We start from the raw sequence: 15,566 nt of genomic DNA on the forward strand, positions 1-15,566 counted from the left end.
CCTTCATTTAAAAGGAAGTCTATGCAGCAATGTTTTTGCAGATGATTTATTAATGTTTTGTAATCCTTGTTCGATGCATAAATATAATGCCAATATTTTTAATTAGATATATTTAAGATCGTCTGGAAACCAATAAAATTCAAATTATGAAAATTTTAGGAGGTCGTTCGAAAGTGTCAACCCTTCAACCCACAAACAGAAAATAACTTGAGATCTCGGCAAGACAAGAAGAAGTATCGACATAGGCCGGAGCCTCTCTACATCCCTCCACCTTTGGGCAACCTTTCTGCTTCGTATCCTGGAGCTACACTGTACCAAAGTCAACTCCGCTCACCAAGAATCATGGCCGATCACCTGCTGGACAGGACCCAAGAGATCCCTCCCTACACTCCACCTCCAATGTTAAGTCCAGTGAGACACGGCTCTGGCCTTTTCAGCAGCGTTATTTCTTCTTCGCACATTGGCAATTATACAACACTGCCAATCACCCCTTTAACACCACGTATCCTGCTTGGTCGAACTAGTGAGTATTTTAGATACAACTTCTCTATCCAATGCAATGTGTAAGTAGATTTTAATTTGGTTGCTTTCTAATTTTAGTTTTTTTTTGTCATTTTGATTATGTTTAGCCTGTTGACAGTATTCTCCAACTCCAGCAGTTTAACCAATTCCAATTTCCAGTTTACAAAATAACCTAAACAGTCCACAAAGTGATTTTACTTTTAAACCTAAAACTGGAAATAAAGATGTCTAAAAACACACAGTGAGCCGTTCAGGATTTTTACTTTTTGATCTATTTTACTTTGAATACATTTTATTCACTGCAGCGACGTACCCAATTCATGGAGATTTCACCTTCTGTCCACAGAGAGTAAAAGACACATGTAACAAAACTATTTCACTGATGTGATGTTTTGTTTGACTGGGTGCATTTTAAAGTGTTTTGCACCTATCAGTTCCAAAACTAACTGGTTCCAATCCAACTTTAGATCAAACTCTACAATCAACTGGAATTGATTTATTTATATTATACTGATGTATTTAGCTTAAAGGAGTAAAGGAATTTAGGAGTCCATATGCATTTTTTAAAGGCACAGATATGTACAAAAATCAAAAAAGTCGAAGAGTTTTCAGTAGAGTTACCAGTGAAGAGCAAGGAATCAAACTTTGAGGCCAACCAGGGCACTTTGTTCAGTTTTCATTGTCATTCCTCAAAAACAACAGTGTGGTGGAGCCTAGTACAAACTCAATAAAATATTAGGGATTAAAGGTTTAAATTATGATTGATTACATGAACCTATTTTTTTTTCTCCAGTTTTTAAGATGATTAAATTTGTGTTTAAAGAGGTAAAAAGATTTGATGGAATGGATATGGGTGAATTATTCCTTCTCACGATCAATCAAAACAAGTATCCAAAAGAATAAACTTGGCGAAAACTGATTCAAAATTAAAACAGCGAGCTGCATTTCACACATAATTGGTAGAAATCTGGAAATCTTTCACCTAAGACATGGGTTTGATTAAAGTTTATTTTAAATGCAGGTAAAATAGCTCTTTTTAAAGGAAAGATTTGCCAAGGGAAATGGAGCAAGTGTGGATAAATGGGGATAAGATATTAATCAGCTTTGATACAATTACATGGTAGAAAAAGCTCAAATGGTGGACTTATCTACTCCATAGGTTCCACATTGTTGAATATCTTCAAAAATATATAGATATTCCCAGGAATGACTAGGCTGATGCAGGATTAAAAACATTCAGGTGATTTAGCAAGGACCAACTCTAGTTTTAATTTCACAGATTAAATGCTGTATTTTAAATGACAGATGCCTTCAGTATTTCCTCTTACCACTGCTTTGTTCTGGTTTCAGAGAGCATTGATGCCACGACAATAACCGCTGGACTTGGCGAGCACACTATTGACATTGAACCGTGAGTGATTACTTTTAAATATTACGATGTAGTAGAGAAATCTGTTTGCTGGTGTATTTGTCTTCCTGAATGGAAGAAGGGAAAAAAATCCTATTAAAAGTCTGCACAATCCCATTGGGAGCACAACACTTTCAGACAAGGAGAGGTGGCAGTGAGCGGCTGGCCAATGGTGCGTAATTTCAGATAGTCACAGGCTCTTATTCTCTTTAGAGCATTCGATCTTGAGGAAGATGTAACTAAGGTATTCAAAAATCATGAAGAGGTTTGATGGTTTGCATCAGGATGCATTCTTCCTTGGGTATAAGTGTCAGGAACTGGAGAACACAGCATAAGAAGCAGAGATGACAAACATAAAAGTATTCCCCCAGCCAGTTGAGATTTGGAATGCACTGCCTACCTAATGAAACTAGTTCTAGAGTAATAGCCTAGGGGGAATTGGGGAACAATTTGCAGGCAATGGGGAAATGTTAGGTATTTTGGATTAATTAACCTGCCTCTGGGTGATTCTGCCAAGCAGTTCTGACATATTGGATACCTTAGAAAAAAACCTGACAATATGATCTCTTGTATCATGAAAACTGTAGTTTAGTCAATCTGAGGAACATGGACTGCATAGTGCAGTTGGAAAGAATCGACGGGCATTGATGTCATCCATGGATGCCATGTGAAATTTACATTTCAATTATCTTTGAAAATGAAATGTATTCGGCAGTGGAAATTGAAGTGGAAGTACTCTGACTGATCTTTGCCTGCAGAGAGCAATTAGAGCTGTGCACCACTTTGTAAAAACAGAGTTGCCTGTAATGATAGTGGCAGTGGGAACAATCAAAAACAGAAAAGATTGGAAACACTGCAGGTCCGGCAGCATATGTGGAAAGTAAAACAGCATTACTGTTTCAAGTCCAGGATGGTTCTGCAGGACCGAAGGTCCACAGATGCTGCCTGACCTTATGAGTATTTCCATCACTTTTAATTTGTAATTCAGATTTCCAGCCTCTGCTGATTTTTTGATTTCTCAGCAGCACTGGCCAGCACTGACACTAAGGTGAAAGCAAGTTATCTGATATTGTGAAGATGTATTCCATCTCTCTCTCACTGACACATTCCATTATTCCTTCATTAGCACACTCCATCTTTCTCTCTCACACTGACACACTCCATCTCTCTCTCTTTCCTTCACTGACACACTCGCTCTCCCACACACACACCATCTTAAGCTGAAAATAGTGTGGAGCATTTATGAGGATATTGGCAGGTCTTGAGGGCCTGGGTTGTAGGGGGAGCTTGGGTAATCTAGGACTTTATTCCTTCGGGAGATCTTATATTGTTCAAGATCATGAAAGGAATAGATATGATAAATGCATAGAATCAAGAACCAGAGGACATAGATTTAATATGATAGGGGAAAGATTTAATAGAAACTTGGGAGGCAACCTTTTCACTCAGAGAGTGGTGGGTAAATGGAACAAGCCAGAGGAGGTAGTTGAGGCAGGTACTGTAACAACATTTAAAAGACATCTGGGCAGGTACATTAATAGGAGAGGTTTGGAGGGATATGGGCCAAATGCAGACAGGAGGACTAGTGCAGATGAGGGCACCTTGTTCGGCATTGGCAAGTTGGGTCATAGGGCTTGTTTCCAGTCTGTATGATTGTGAATCTATTGCATTGGGCCTCATTGGGACCATGAAAGAAGCCACAGACAGATCAGAGTGGGATGGAGGCTTGGTGCTCAGCGGCAGCATGGTGGTGCAGTGGCAGAGTTGCTGCTTACAGCATCAGAGACCGGGGTTCAATTTATACTGAATGGAAGATGTGCTGCTTCATTTGAAAGGACATTTTGGGTCTGTCGATAGTGAGAAAAGACAAGGTGAAAGAGCAGCTTGCACCCTCAGAGAGATTCCCTTTGTGGTACCAATCTGTACTCCACAGTCTGCAACTTAGCACTAATGTATTTTTTCTTTCCCAATTCTAATTGAAGGGTCTTTGACCTGTGATGTTGACTGTTCCATAGGTGCTGTTTGTTTTTGGCACTTCCTGTTTTTGTTTATGTCACTGCTGAGTTTGTTTTAAGACTCAAAATACTACAGTCTTGAATCATTTTGATTTTCATTCTAATGAAGCAGCTTTTTTCTGGAGATGTTGTTAGTTGAACCCAATCAGTATTGAACTGTGAATATTGGTGAATAAGTTGTTGCCACACTATAATCTAAGAAAATTAGAAATGTTGCACCTATTCATTTACCTGGGGTTATAGTAACCATATCGTTGCTGGTGAAAAGCAATTCAGAGATATAGAATTCTTATTCCTAGACTCCCTATCCCCTGACTCTCAGTCTGAAGAACGGTCTCGACCCAATACGTCACCCATTCCTTCTCTCCAGAGATGCTGCCTGTCCTGCTGAGTTACTCCAGCATTTCATGTCCATCTTCAGATCTGGACTAAGCATTCAGTGGCGCAAGGTCAAATACCACCAATGGCAGCTGGGGAATTTAAATTCTGTTAATTAAGTAGATACATTAAAATACATCATTTGCAGGGGTGACCATGAAAAGTCCATTTTGGAAAAACATTATTGGTTCATCCATGTCCTTGAGGGAAATAAATCCATTGTCGTTACAGCTCTGGGCCGCCACAACAATGTGGTTGACTTTTTACTGTCGACTTATTGAGTTCAGAAGATGCACTCATTAAGTGCAATGGTTGAAGAAGGCAGCTCACCGTTACCATTGCAAGAGCGGGCAGGTTTTTCACAAAAAAAAAGACTGCTGGCTTGGCCTCTGAAATCCACTATCCAATCAATTCCATCTGAATAAAATAACGAATTTGGAAAGACTTAGATGTTGGTCTTGCCAGTAGCATCCATGTATTTTGAGTAAATCAATTTGTTTACATTTTCTTGCTCATAATGATCAGGGAGACACTTTATTCATTTTTAAATATAAAATTGCTTATCTGGTATCCTTTGAAAAGAATAAGTATCAGCAGAAATTGTAACTGCTTTCAAGTTGATTGGTTTTTGTTAATTTATTCATTTAACTATTCATTCCTCTGCCAATGCCTAATGATTTTGTATCACTGGGTGATTGAATTCAAGGAAAACTCTTGTGAATGAATTAGCAATGATTGCTGATTTATTACTAAGTTACGTTATTTTCTGAGTACAGCTTTTGTAAAATGTGAGTCTTGCTAATAAACTCCAAAGCTCTTCCGTAATTTTGTTACCTTTTCATATCTGCTCATATGCTCACACTATTTTAAATGTTGTTAGGCGAATCAACATGGGAATGAGGTTTCAAGCCATGATCCCAGCTTTACAAGACAGGTCACTAGCTGAAAAAGATGTCTCTAAAGCAGACTTGGTGTGGAAGCCTTGGTGTGAGTTGGAAAACCCAGAAGAACAACAAAAAGGTATTAATGGATAATGGTTGCATTGTTGGTTACTACAACAATGGCTTTAATGTGGAATGTAGTTAAATGAACACTTGTTTAAATCTCTCACTGGGTACAAGTTTTAAATCATTATTTTGCTTCTTGGAGACTCATGGCAATAGTTATGTGGGCTGTGATTTGCTACAAGTGTACTTCAGAATGCTATTTGAGATTATTTTAGTGATTTATTTTTCAAACCCATTTACAACCAAGTGTTAGGCTAAATCTAGTCAGAACCTAGAATTGAATATTCATTGGCTCTCAAGGTCAACGTCTGCTACCCAGGATGAGGAATTTTAAGGACACTTGTTCTCCCATGCACTTACTCTTTATCATACCTGCTTGTAATAAATAGATACAGAAATGGGTCCAAATAGCAGAGATAGGAATGTATTATCCTGAACTATGCAGAACTAAAATCTCCCAGCTTTGTCCCTTGTTCCCTGAGTTGTTAATTTCAATGTGAATGATAGTAAGGTGCTGTGCCTTGCAAACTGTGGACTGGAGGGAGAAAAGTGTATTTTGTATCTCCTGGCAGAAGGATACCTATGCACATCAGATGCAAATGGGTAAACAAGTAGTGTAGACTTGTACATGAGTAATGGGCACTTTGACATTCTACTGTTGCCACTTGCATTGGGACAACTGTGGCTAAGAATGAGGTGTCCAGAGGAAATGAATGCTTTCGGGAGGAGGAAGAGATAAAACTATTGTTTTTGTTAACCTGTGTTTTGGCATATTCAGTTCTGAGAAGAATGGATTTAATCCCTGTCAGTCTTTGGAGAACGGGTGAGGGTTATGTTTTAAGTTCCTGTCCCTTATCATCCCTTTAAAATACTGTTTATGCCTAAATGGTATTCACATGACAGTGGAGCTCTGTTCAGGACACCAAGGCTAAGATTCTACTTTTCATTTATGTATACTTCCTGCACTGATTTATCAAACCAGTTTTATGTAAAGTTTTACTTGAATCACTGAATGAGACAGAATAGTTTGACTGAAAATACATCTTTGTTCAAAATTCTACAAGTATTAGGAAGCAGTGGGGGGGAGTGGAGGAAGAAATAAGCCACAATTTGTTGTATTCAACGTATGCAAAACACTTGAGTTGTCAACAGTTATATATTGTCATAAAACCCGTTAGGCATGGGTGAGCGGGCTGTAGGACGTGTTCCATGCTGTATGATCCTGTGGCTACTTGATCAATTGAACCAATTATGTTTTTAATTGTAACCCTGTTTTAAGAATCTCCTTCACCATAATTTTTTTTTTCCAACGGAAACTCCATTCTGTAATGTTTTCCTCTATTCCATGATACATAAGAGATTGCAGACGTTGGAATCTATCTACACCTATCACTTGCTAGCTCTTAGCCCATACTTATTCCCCCTCCTCCGCCTCTTTCTACACTCTACTCTTCCTCTTTCAGGCCAGATGAAGGGATTCGGTGTTGACTGTATTTTCCTCCATTGATGCCGCCTGACCTATTAAGTTCCTCCATCTGCTCTCGTTTTTTTAAATCCTTGTTGCATATTGTCAAACTATTAAAAGGCTAATGGGGCATTTTTGAAGTGGTTGAGTTGGTAACATTTCTTGCACAATAGGTCAGGAGATTACTGATCAATTAATCTGTCAACGGATAGTTTTCGAGGAATCATTGTAGACAAGGTGAATTATCTCTTCTTTGCATCATACCATGCATTTTTGTAGTATTTAAACTTGCTTATGAAATTAGTGATATTGTCCAAGTTTAGTAAAGATTAATATTTTAATTTCTTTATTATAGTGGAAGATATGTTGAACATGGCTTGCTCTAGTGTGTTGCCAGGTGGTGGGACAAATCGAGAACTTGCCTTACATTGTCTTTTTGAGGCGGGTGGGGACATTTTGGTGAGTGCAATATTAAAACAAGCGCTGCTTACTTGTAACTAACTGTGACATAGAACATATAAAATTACAGCACAGGAGCAGGCCCTTTGGCCTACAATCTCTCTGCAGAACATGATGCCAAGATAAACTATTCTTATCTGCCTACAAGTGATCCATGTCCCGATATAGAGCTTGCATAGCATACATTTCAAATCTTCAGCGGCGTAGTGATAGCTGATGGTTGCATTGGAAATTTTGTGAAATGTCCAAATATTAATACATTGTTTATATTCCTCAATTTGATTTTATAATCAGCACAATTGTTTTGTAATTAACATGAATTTATGCTATTTATTTCTGTTTAAATAAAAATTAAGAAAGAAATATCTGTTCACAATCCATGTTCATCTTTTACATTCTTTGCTTGGATAAAAGGTTAAGAAACAAATGAAAATGGGAAATAAAAATAAGAAATATTGCTGTTTCTCAAATTATTTAGTATCAGATAAATGGTTAACTTTTAGAGTGTGATCATTTGCTTCCTATTTTTAGACTACTATATAAAGAAGGCTGAGAGGATGAAGGTGATAGCATCTTCAGTTCAACTGTCATTTCTTTGCATAAACTATCAGATATTATTAAATAAACAAAATCAAGAGCCTACAGCGATGAAATAATACATTAAATTGTGGGATTATGGGATTATGTCATATGCAGTTATCTGGTGCTTTCCATGATAAAGTACATTGCTGAACTGTTTGTTTTTAGACAAAACATTTATTTTAGCTGTTAAATTTGAAGACATCATGCATTGCAACATCTCTGCAGTAAAGTAAAATAATAGTATTCCGTTATGCTGTTGATGACTTTGCAAATGAAAGAATTGATGATTATCCAGGATTGAATAATGGTTTAAACTCCTTATCTTATGTAATAGCTGATTTATTTAATTCAAATGATATCTGGTTTCATTTATTTGTTCATTTAGAAGTTTATTTTACAAAGGAGGCAGACTGTGGCCATTTGGTAACATGATAACGTGCAGTCTCAATGTATGTCATTATCTAGTGTACACTGGGGGTTTTTTGGCTTTGGAGATTTCATAGTCTGTTACCAGAAAACACTCATTATTATGTGTTACATTTTGATGCAGCAGAAAATAATGGAAATAATGGTCATAGTGCATAAATCTTGCCTGAAGTAATGCTAAGGAAGAATAGGATTTGAAGATTAAAACAACATGTTTTTTCTGATTCTTTATTGTTCACTTGCTTATTGTATTCCTTAATCAAATAAAAACATTGAATTAATATATTCTGCTTCAATATATTTCTGTTTCGTGTTGTGCTAGATGGCTGTGGAGATTTTGCTGATGAAGCTACCTAATAAAGCCAAGCCCCATCCATTAGCAGACTATCACTATGCTGGTACGTAGCTTACTCCACTTACTTCTCACTGGTCACTGTGTCCTCTGTCCTACGGAATATTACAGCTATTTCTCATGACCCTTCAAAGTTCTTGTTATTTATCTTGTCTTAAGAACTTTCTAGAAAATAATACGCAAATGCTGAAAACACTCAGCAGTTCTTACAGCGTCAGTAGGGAGAGAGGACCTTTCACCAACGCTGGAACTTTTCCTGTTGAAAGTTTTCAGCATAGCTTGTTTTGTTTTAATGTACATTTTCAGCATCTGCACTAATTTGCTCCACCTGATTATTTTGTTTTAGACATCAATTTATGTTGATCGTGCAAATTAGAGAATCAATACCCCATGTGATACTCAAACGTATGGATTTTCTTATGTAAGACAAGTAAGCGGAAATGTGTTGTTATTGATTTATTATCACATGCACCAAGATTGTTTGGTGTACTATCCAGGCAGAACAAACCCTATGTGAGTGCATTCGTTGCATAAAAGAAAAAATAATCTGAGTGCAGAATATAGTATTCCAACTGCAGAGAAGGTGCTGTTGAAAAACAAATGCTGTAGTGACAACAAGGTTGTTTGGATGATTGGGAATAAATCCTTAGGTCCGTTCCAGGATCTGATAACAGCAAGAAGCTGTTCTTGAATCTGGGAGCACATACTTCCATGCTTTTGTAACTCCTGCCCAACAGGAGACGGGAGAAGAGTGCATGACTGGGGTGTGAGTGGTCTTTGATAATGTTGGCTGGTGGGGGAGGGAGGTTGGTTCACATTATGGACTTGCGTGCATCCACATCTCTCTGCAGTTTCTTGTGTTTTCAGGCAGAGCAATTGCCACACCAGGCTGTGATGCATCTGAACAGGATACTTTCTAGGGTGCATCTTCAGAAATTGGTGAGAGTCATTGGGGTCAAGCCAAATGTTCTTAGTCTTCTGGGGAAAGAGAAGCATTAGAGGTTTTCTTGGCCGTATTGCTGATGTGGTGTGACAGGCTCAAATTGTTGGTGATATTTATACTTAGCAACTTGTCTTTAGTTGGGTGTCCAAGCAACATATAAATTATTATCCATCATGATTAAGATGGGATTCATTTTATCAGATGAACACACCAACATTAGGCAAATTCTTAATTCTTTGTATTTGCCATGCTGTAAAATACAACAAGAAGGATGCTAGTCTTGAGTTGCTGATAGGCTACATCATCATCACAAGGTCAAGTTTCACATGTACAGTGAAGACACATACCTTCACCTCACCGCTGTCTCATGGCTGCTGCAATGGCTCAGAATTATCTTCTTTAAAAAAGATAACAAATCTAGCATTAATTTGGTGGGCTACATTTATGTGTTGATCTAAAATGTCTCCACATATTGGTCAATGGCTTTCAATTGATTTGCTCTTTAATTACTATTTCAGTATTGGTTTTTCCTGTTCGCTGTGTCAATTTTCCTCACTCACACCAGCCTTTCACTTTTAAAATAAGAAAAGGAAGTGCTGGAAATAACTCGTCAGGTTTTATTCTGATGAAACATCATCTTTGTTTATTTCCTCGCAGTTGCTGTTTGCACTGCCAAGTATTTCTGGCATTTTCTATTTTTATTTTAAATTTTCCTCATCTACAGTGTTTTGCTGCTGTACAATCTATTTTTGTTTAAAAGAACATCCAAACACAATATCAAACAGTGCCCTTCATAATGTTTGGGACACAGACCTATAATTTATTTATTTGCCTCTGTCCTCCACAATTTGAGATTTGTGATACGAAAAAAATCACATGATTAAAGTGCACATTGTCAGATTTTATTAAAGGCCATTTTTATACATTTTGGTTTCACCATGTAGAAATTACAGCTGTATTTATACATAGTCCCCACATTTCAGAGCACCATAATGTTTGGGACACATGGCTTCACAGGTGTTTGTAATTGCTCAGGTGTGTTTGATTACCTCCTTAATGCAGGTATATGAGAGCTCTCAGCACCTAGTCTTTCCTCCAGTCTTTCCATCACATTTGGAAACTTTTATTGCTGTTTATCAACATGAGGACCAAAGGTGTGCCAATGAAAGTCAAATAAGCCATTATGAGACTGAGAAACAAGAATAAAACTGTTTGAGACATCAACAAACCTTAGGCTTACCAAAATCAACTGTTTGGAACATCATTAAGAAGAAAGAGAGCATTGGTGAGATTACTAATGACAAAGGGACTGGCAGGCCAAGGATGACCTCCACAGCTGATGACAGAAGAATTCTCTCTATAATAAAGAAAAATCCCCAAACACCTGTTCGACAGATCAGAAACACTCGTCAGGAGTCAGGTGTGGATTTGTCAATGACCACTGTCCGCAGAAGACTTCATGAACAGAAATACACTGCAAGATGCAAACCACTGGTTAGCCGCAAAAATAGGATGGCTGGGTTACAGTTTGCCAATAAGTACTTAAGAGCAACCACAGTTCTGGAAAAAGGTCTTGTGGACAGACAAGACAAATATTAACTTGTATCAGAGTGATGGCAAGAGCAAAGTATGGAGGAAAGAAGGAACTGCCCAAGATCCAAAGCATACAACCTTACCTGTGACACGGTGATGGGGTGTTATGGTGTGGGCTGCTGAAGGTACTAGCTCACTTATCGTCATTGATGATACAACTGTTGATGGTAGTAGCATAATGAATTATGAAGTGCATAGACACATCCTATCTGCTCAAGTTCAAACAAATGCCTCAAAACTGATTGGCGGGCGGTTCATTCTACAGCAAGACAATGACCCAAACATACTGCTAAGGCAACAAAGGAGTTTTTCAAAGCTAAAAAATGGTAAATTCTTGAGTGGCCACGTCAATCACCCGAACTGAACCCAATTGAGCATGCCTTTTATATGCTGGAGAAAACAGAAGGGAACTAGCCCCCAAAACAAGATTAATCTAAAAATGGCTGCAATACAGGTCTGGCAGAGCATCACCAGAGAAGACATCCAGCAACTGCTGATGTCCATGAATCGCAATCAAGCAGACTTTGCATGCAAAGGATATGTAACAAAATACTAAACATGACTACTTTCATTTCCATGACATTGCTGTGTCCCAAACATGACGGTGCCCTGAAATGGGGGGACTATGTATAAACACTGCTGTAATTTCTGCATGGTGAAACCAAAATGTATTAAAATTATATTTATTATAATCTGACAAAGTGCACTTTAACCAGATGTGATTTTTCTGTTACAAATCTCAAATTGTGGAATACAGAGGCAAATAAATAAATGATGGGTCTTTATCCCAACCATTATGGAGGGCACTATAGGTAGTTTGCAGATGTACGTAATGTAATGGTATCAGCTCTACCTCTTGATGGACCTATTTGTCTGCAGAACCAGACAATTGGGGGCTAGTTTCCTTACAGATTGGCCATGTAAATGGAAAGTTTCAAAAATATACCAATATAGGAATGACAAATTATTATACTTAACCAGGTTAATGTAAATATTGTAAAATCTGTATCCTTTCTCATTCCTACTTATTTCCTTCCGGGGATGAATAATAATGTTTCGTATGTTCATGTCACACTTTCAACGTACCTTTCAAGTGCTCTGCGTCTGCTGAGTTTCATGACACCGAGAATTGCCTCAATCGCACACTTTCGTGAAAACTCTATACTTGAATAACTTGCTTTAGATCTTGCACTCTCTGGGGTAATATTTGTAGCCTGGATTTTGTTAATGGTGAGGCAATTAACATATTTATTTTCAATTGAAATAGAAATATAGAGTTCTTTGTGGCAGTATGAAATGTACAGCCTGAGGAAAATCTACAAGTTAAATGTAATTCAGCCATAAGTTCGTTGTGAACAAAGGTAAAAAAAGCTAGATGACTACACAACAGACTCTATGTTAATTGTATAGGAGAGCACCGAAGATGCTGGTTTACACTAAAGATAGACACAAAATGCTGGAGTAACTCAGTGGGACAGGCAGCATCTCTGGGGAGAAGGAATGGGTGATGCTTCTGGTCGAGACCAGTCTGAAGTCTCCAGAGATGCTGTCTGTGCCGCTGAGTTACTCCAACATTTTGTGTCCATCTTCTATGTTAATTGTATTCAGAACTTCCTGAAAGAAAATGAAGGTCAATTACTACAGCAGCAACAGAAGGCTGCCCAGTAAAACAAATAAGTGAAAATCAGTCCTTTCCTGTAATGGGGACAAGCGCGTGAGTTCTGATGAAAACGCATCAGCCTGAAACATCAACTCTATTTTTGTCTTTTTATACACTTGGCTTCCTGACTATTCCCAGAATTTCTGTTGCTTTGTCAGCAGGTTGATTAGTTATTTCTTGCTTCCCATTTATGTGATGAAGTAAATCCATTTTAAGAGAACTAATTTGTTAATACCATTTGTAGTTCAGCTGCTGCAAATTAAATTAAATTGAATTTGCTTTGGCATAACACCACATGAAACTTAAACGGCTCGATTTGATTCCTGAAAATGAAACAGTTTCGTTTCGTGGATCCACAGGAGACAGCAGATGCTGGAATCTTGAACAAAAAAAACTGCAGGTCAGGCAAAATCTAAAGACAAATGGGATAGATCAAGTTGCGGGTCAGGACCATCTTCAGAATTACTTCTGAGTTTCTTCCAGCAGTTTTTTAGATCAGTTGTAGATTCTCTGTAAATGGTATCACAGAATCTATTTGTATGTTAGAAACATAGACAATAGGTGCAGGAGTAGGCCATTCGGCCCTTCGAGCCTGCACCGCCATTCAATATGATCATGGCTGATCATCCAACTCAGTATCCTGTACCTGCCTTCTCTCCATACCCCCTGATCCCTTTAGCCACAAGGGCCACATCTAACTCCTTCTTAAATATAGCCAATGAACTGGCCACAACTACCTTCTGTGGCAGATAATTCCACAGATTCACCACTCTCTGTATGAAAAATGTTTTTCTCATCTCGGTCCTAAAAGATTTCTTCCCCCTTATCCTTAAACTGTGACCCCCTTGTTCTGGATTTCCCCAACATCGAGAACAATCTTCCTGCATTTAATCTATCCAACCCCTTAAGATTAATTTTTTTAGTTAAAATTAATGACAGCATTTGAATCAAATGTCTAATAGTCTGATTGCATGTGATATAAAAAAACGTCAAGAGCAAAGAAAAGTGTAATCTCTGTTGTGCTGAGGCTTTGTGTGTTTTCTTGGTGTGGAATATTGAATTTGTATTTGGTTTTGCATTTTATAATAAGTACTGGGCCCATTATAATGTGCTTGGTCAATTCCTTTGATGTATGTAAAATTACATAACGTTGGAATAAAAAGGAAATTCTAATTTTTCTGTTGGTATCAAACATTGAGATGCAGCAAAGAGTACATTTAATATCAATCAAATGCTATAGGACATAAACTAGCAAAATAGGTAGAAAAATGATGGATAGAAATTAATGGAAAGAAGGGTGAGGTGAAGTATTTCGACAGAAGTGATGGGAAGAAGCCATGTGAACTGAATGGTGCAATTCCAAAGGGCATAGAGGAACGGGTTCATCTTTGAACATAGCAGGATAGAATTAGCCAAGGATATGGGATCTTTAGCTTCATAAATATAATTATTAAACACAAAAGTAAGTAATTTATTCTGAGAAAAAAATATCTCAGCATGATACTTTATTGTTTAGCATTTGTTAGAATGAATTAATCAATAGGTTACTTTATTTAGTAGATACTGGTAGCATAGGTGGTAGAGCAGGGGTTGTTCTTGGATGCCAGAACCAACTGTTGAGCCTTCCTGAGGTGGCGTGGGCCTAACTCAATGAAACACCACTTGGTAACCCCAATGATATACTTGCATCTACACAATCATTTTTTTTTGTGTGCTTGATAACATGTAGGTAACTGATTATTGCACATGGAGTACCAACTTATGCGATTGTCCTTCGCATAAGTTGGTATAATCAGTTAAGATAGTACTTTTGCTTTCTTGGTTGAGCGCTTATCCTGGTGTTATAGCACAAGTACTTTGTTTTAATTGAAATTGACACATGTAGTGAAATTCTTTGTTTTTGCATACAATACACAAAGTACACAAAGAGCCGCCATGTTTCTGGCACTGTTACAAAATTTACAATTTACGTAAAAGTGACAAAATTATTTATTATGTAGACAAAAATGCTGGAGAAACTCAACAGGTGAGTGTTTTCAAGAGAGAGTTAGATTTAGCTCTCAGGGCTAAATGAATCAAGGGATATGGAGAAAAAGCAAGAACGGGGTACTGATTCAGATATGTAGGAAAGAACTGCAGATGCTGGTTTAAATCAGTTAGACACAAAATGCTGGAGTAACTCAGCGGGACAGGCAGCATCTCTGAAGAAATGCTGCTTGTCCCGCTGAGTTACTCCAGCATTTTGTGTCTTCCTACTGATTTTAGATGATCAGCCATGATCGTATTGAATGGTGGTGCTGGCTCGAAGGGTTGAATGGCCTACTCCTGCATCTAAACTCCTGCGTTTAATTGTGCATGCTAATTTTATTTTTTAGCTTTATTTATCATGGGTTGTGCATGAATCTGAATGTGGCTCTCAAATTTGTTTACAAACATTCAGACGCCTTTGATCATGAGAGCCTGTGGGTAGGGCCTCATCAGCAGTCAACGTTAGTGCAGCTGGAAACCTGCCCTGAGAGGGGGCCTTGGGTTTGCTATGATGTGCTGGACAACATCATTGAGCTGGGAGGCAGCGTACCTCCATAAAAGAATACTCTGGATCAGGGAAATGGAACAGCATGGCCAAGGGACTGTCCGATAGTGATCTCAGGGTAGCAGATGATCTGCCCCAATTTCTGTTTGATCAGTTGAGCTGTGATACTTTTATCTTTAGATTGGAGCAACAACATAGAAACAGGCCCTTCGACTCACTAAGT

At 38.0% G+C, this 15,566-nt stretch overlaps 1 protein-coding gene across 7 annotated transcripts in view; it reads left to right on the forward strand.

Moving 5' to 3' along the window:
* Positions 1–15,566, forward strand: part of LOC129699693 (transcriptional-regulating factor 1-like) — a 239,712-nt gene that overhangs the window by 189,054 nt on the left and 35,092 nt on the right. For all 7 annotated transcript variants that reach the window (XM_055639687.1, XM_055639691.1, XM_055639689.1 and 4 more), the window contains 5 exons: positions 160–523; positions 1,873–1,933; positions 5,204–5,343; positions 7,151–7,254; positions 8,585–8,660. In XM_055639687.1, coding sequence (XP_055495662.1) covers positions 160–523; positions 1,873–1,933; positions 5,204–5,343; positions 7,151–7,254; positions 8,585–8,660 — 745 coding nt within the window. The remainder of the gene's footprint in view (positions 1–159; positions 524–1,872; positions 1,934–5,203; positions 5,344–7,150; positions 7,255–8,584; positions 8,661–15,566) is intronic.

Source organism: Leucoraja erinacea, chromosome 8, assembly GCF_028641065.1.
Source record: "Leucoraja erinacea ecotype New England chromosome 8, Leri_hhj_1, whole genome shotgun sequence".
Taxonomy (NCBI): domain Eukaryota; kingdom Metazoa; phylum Chordata; class Chondrichthyes; order Rajiformes; family Rajidae; genus Leucoraja; species Leucoraja erinaceus.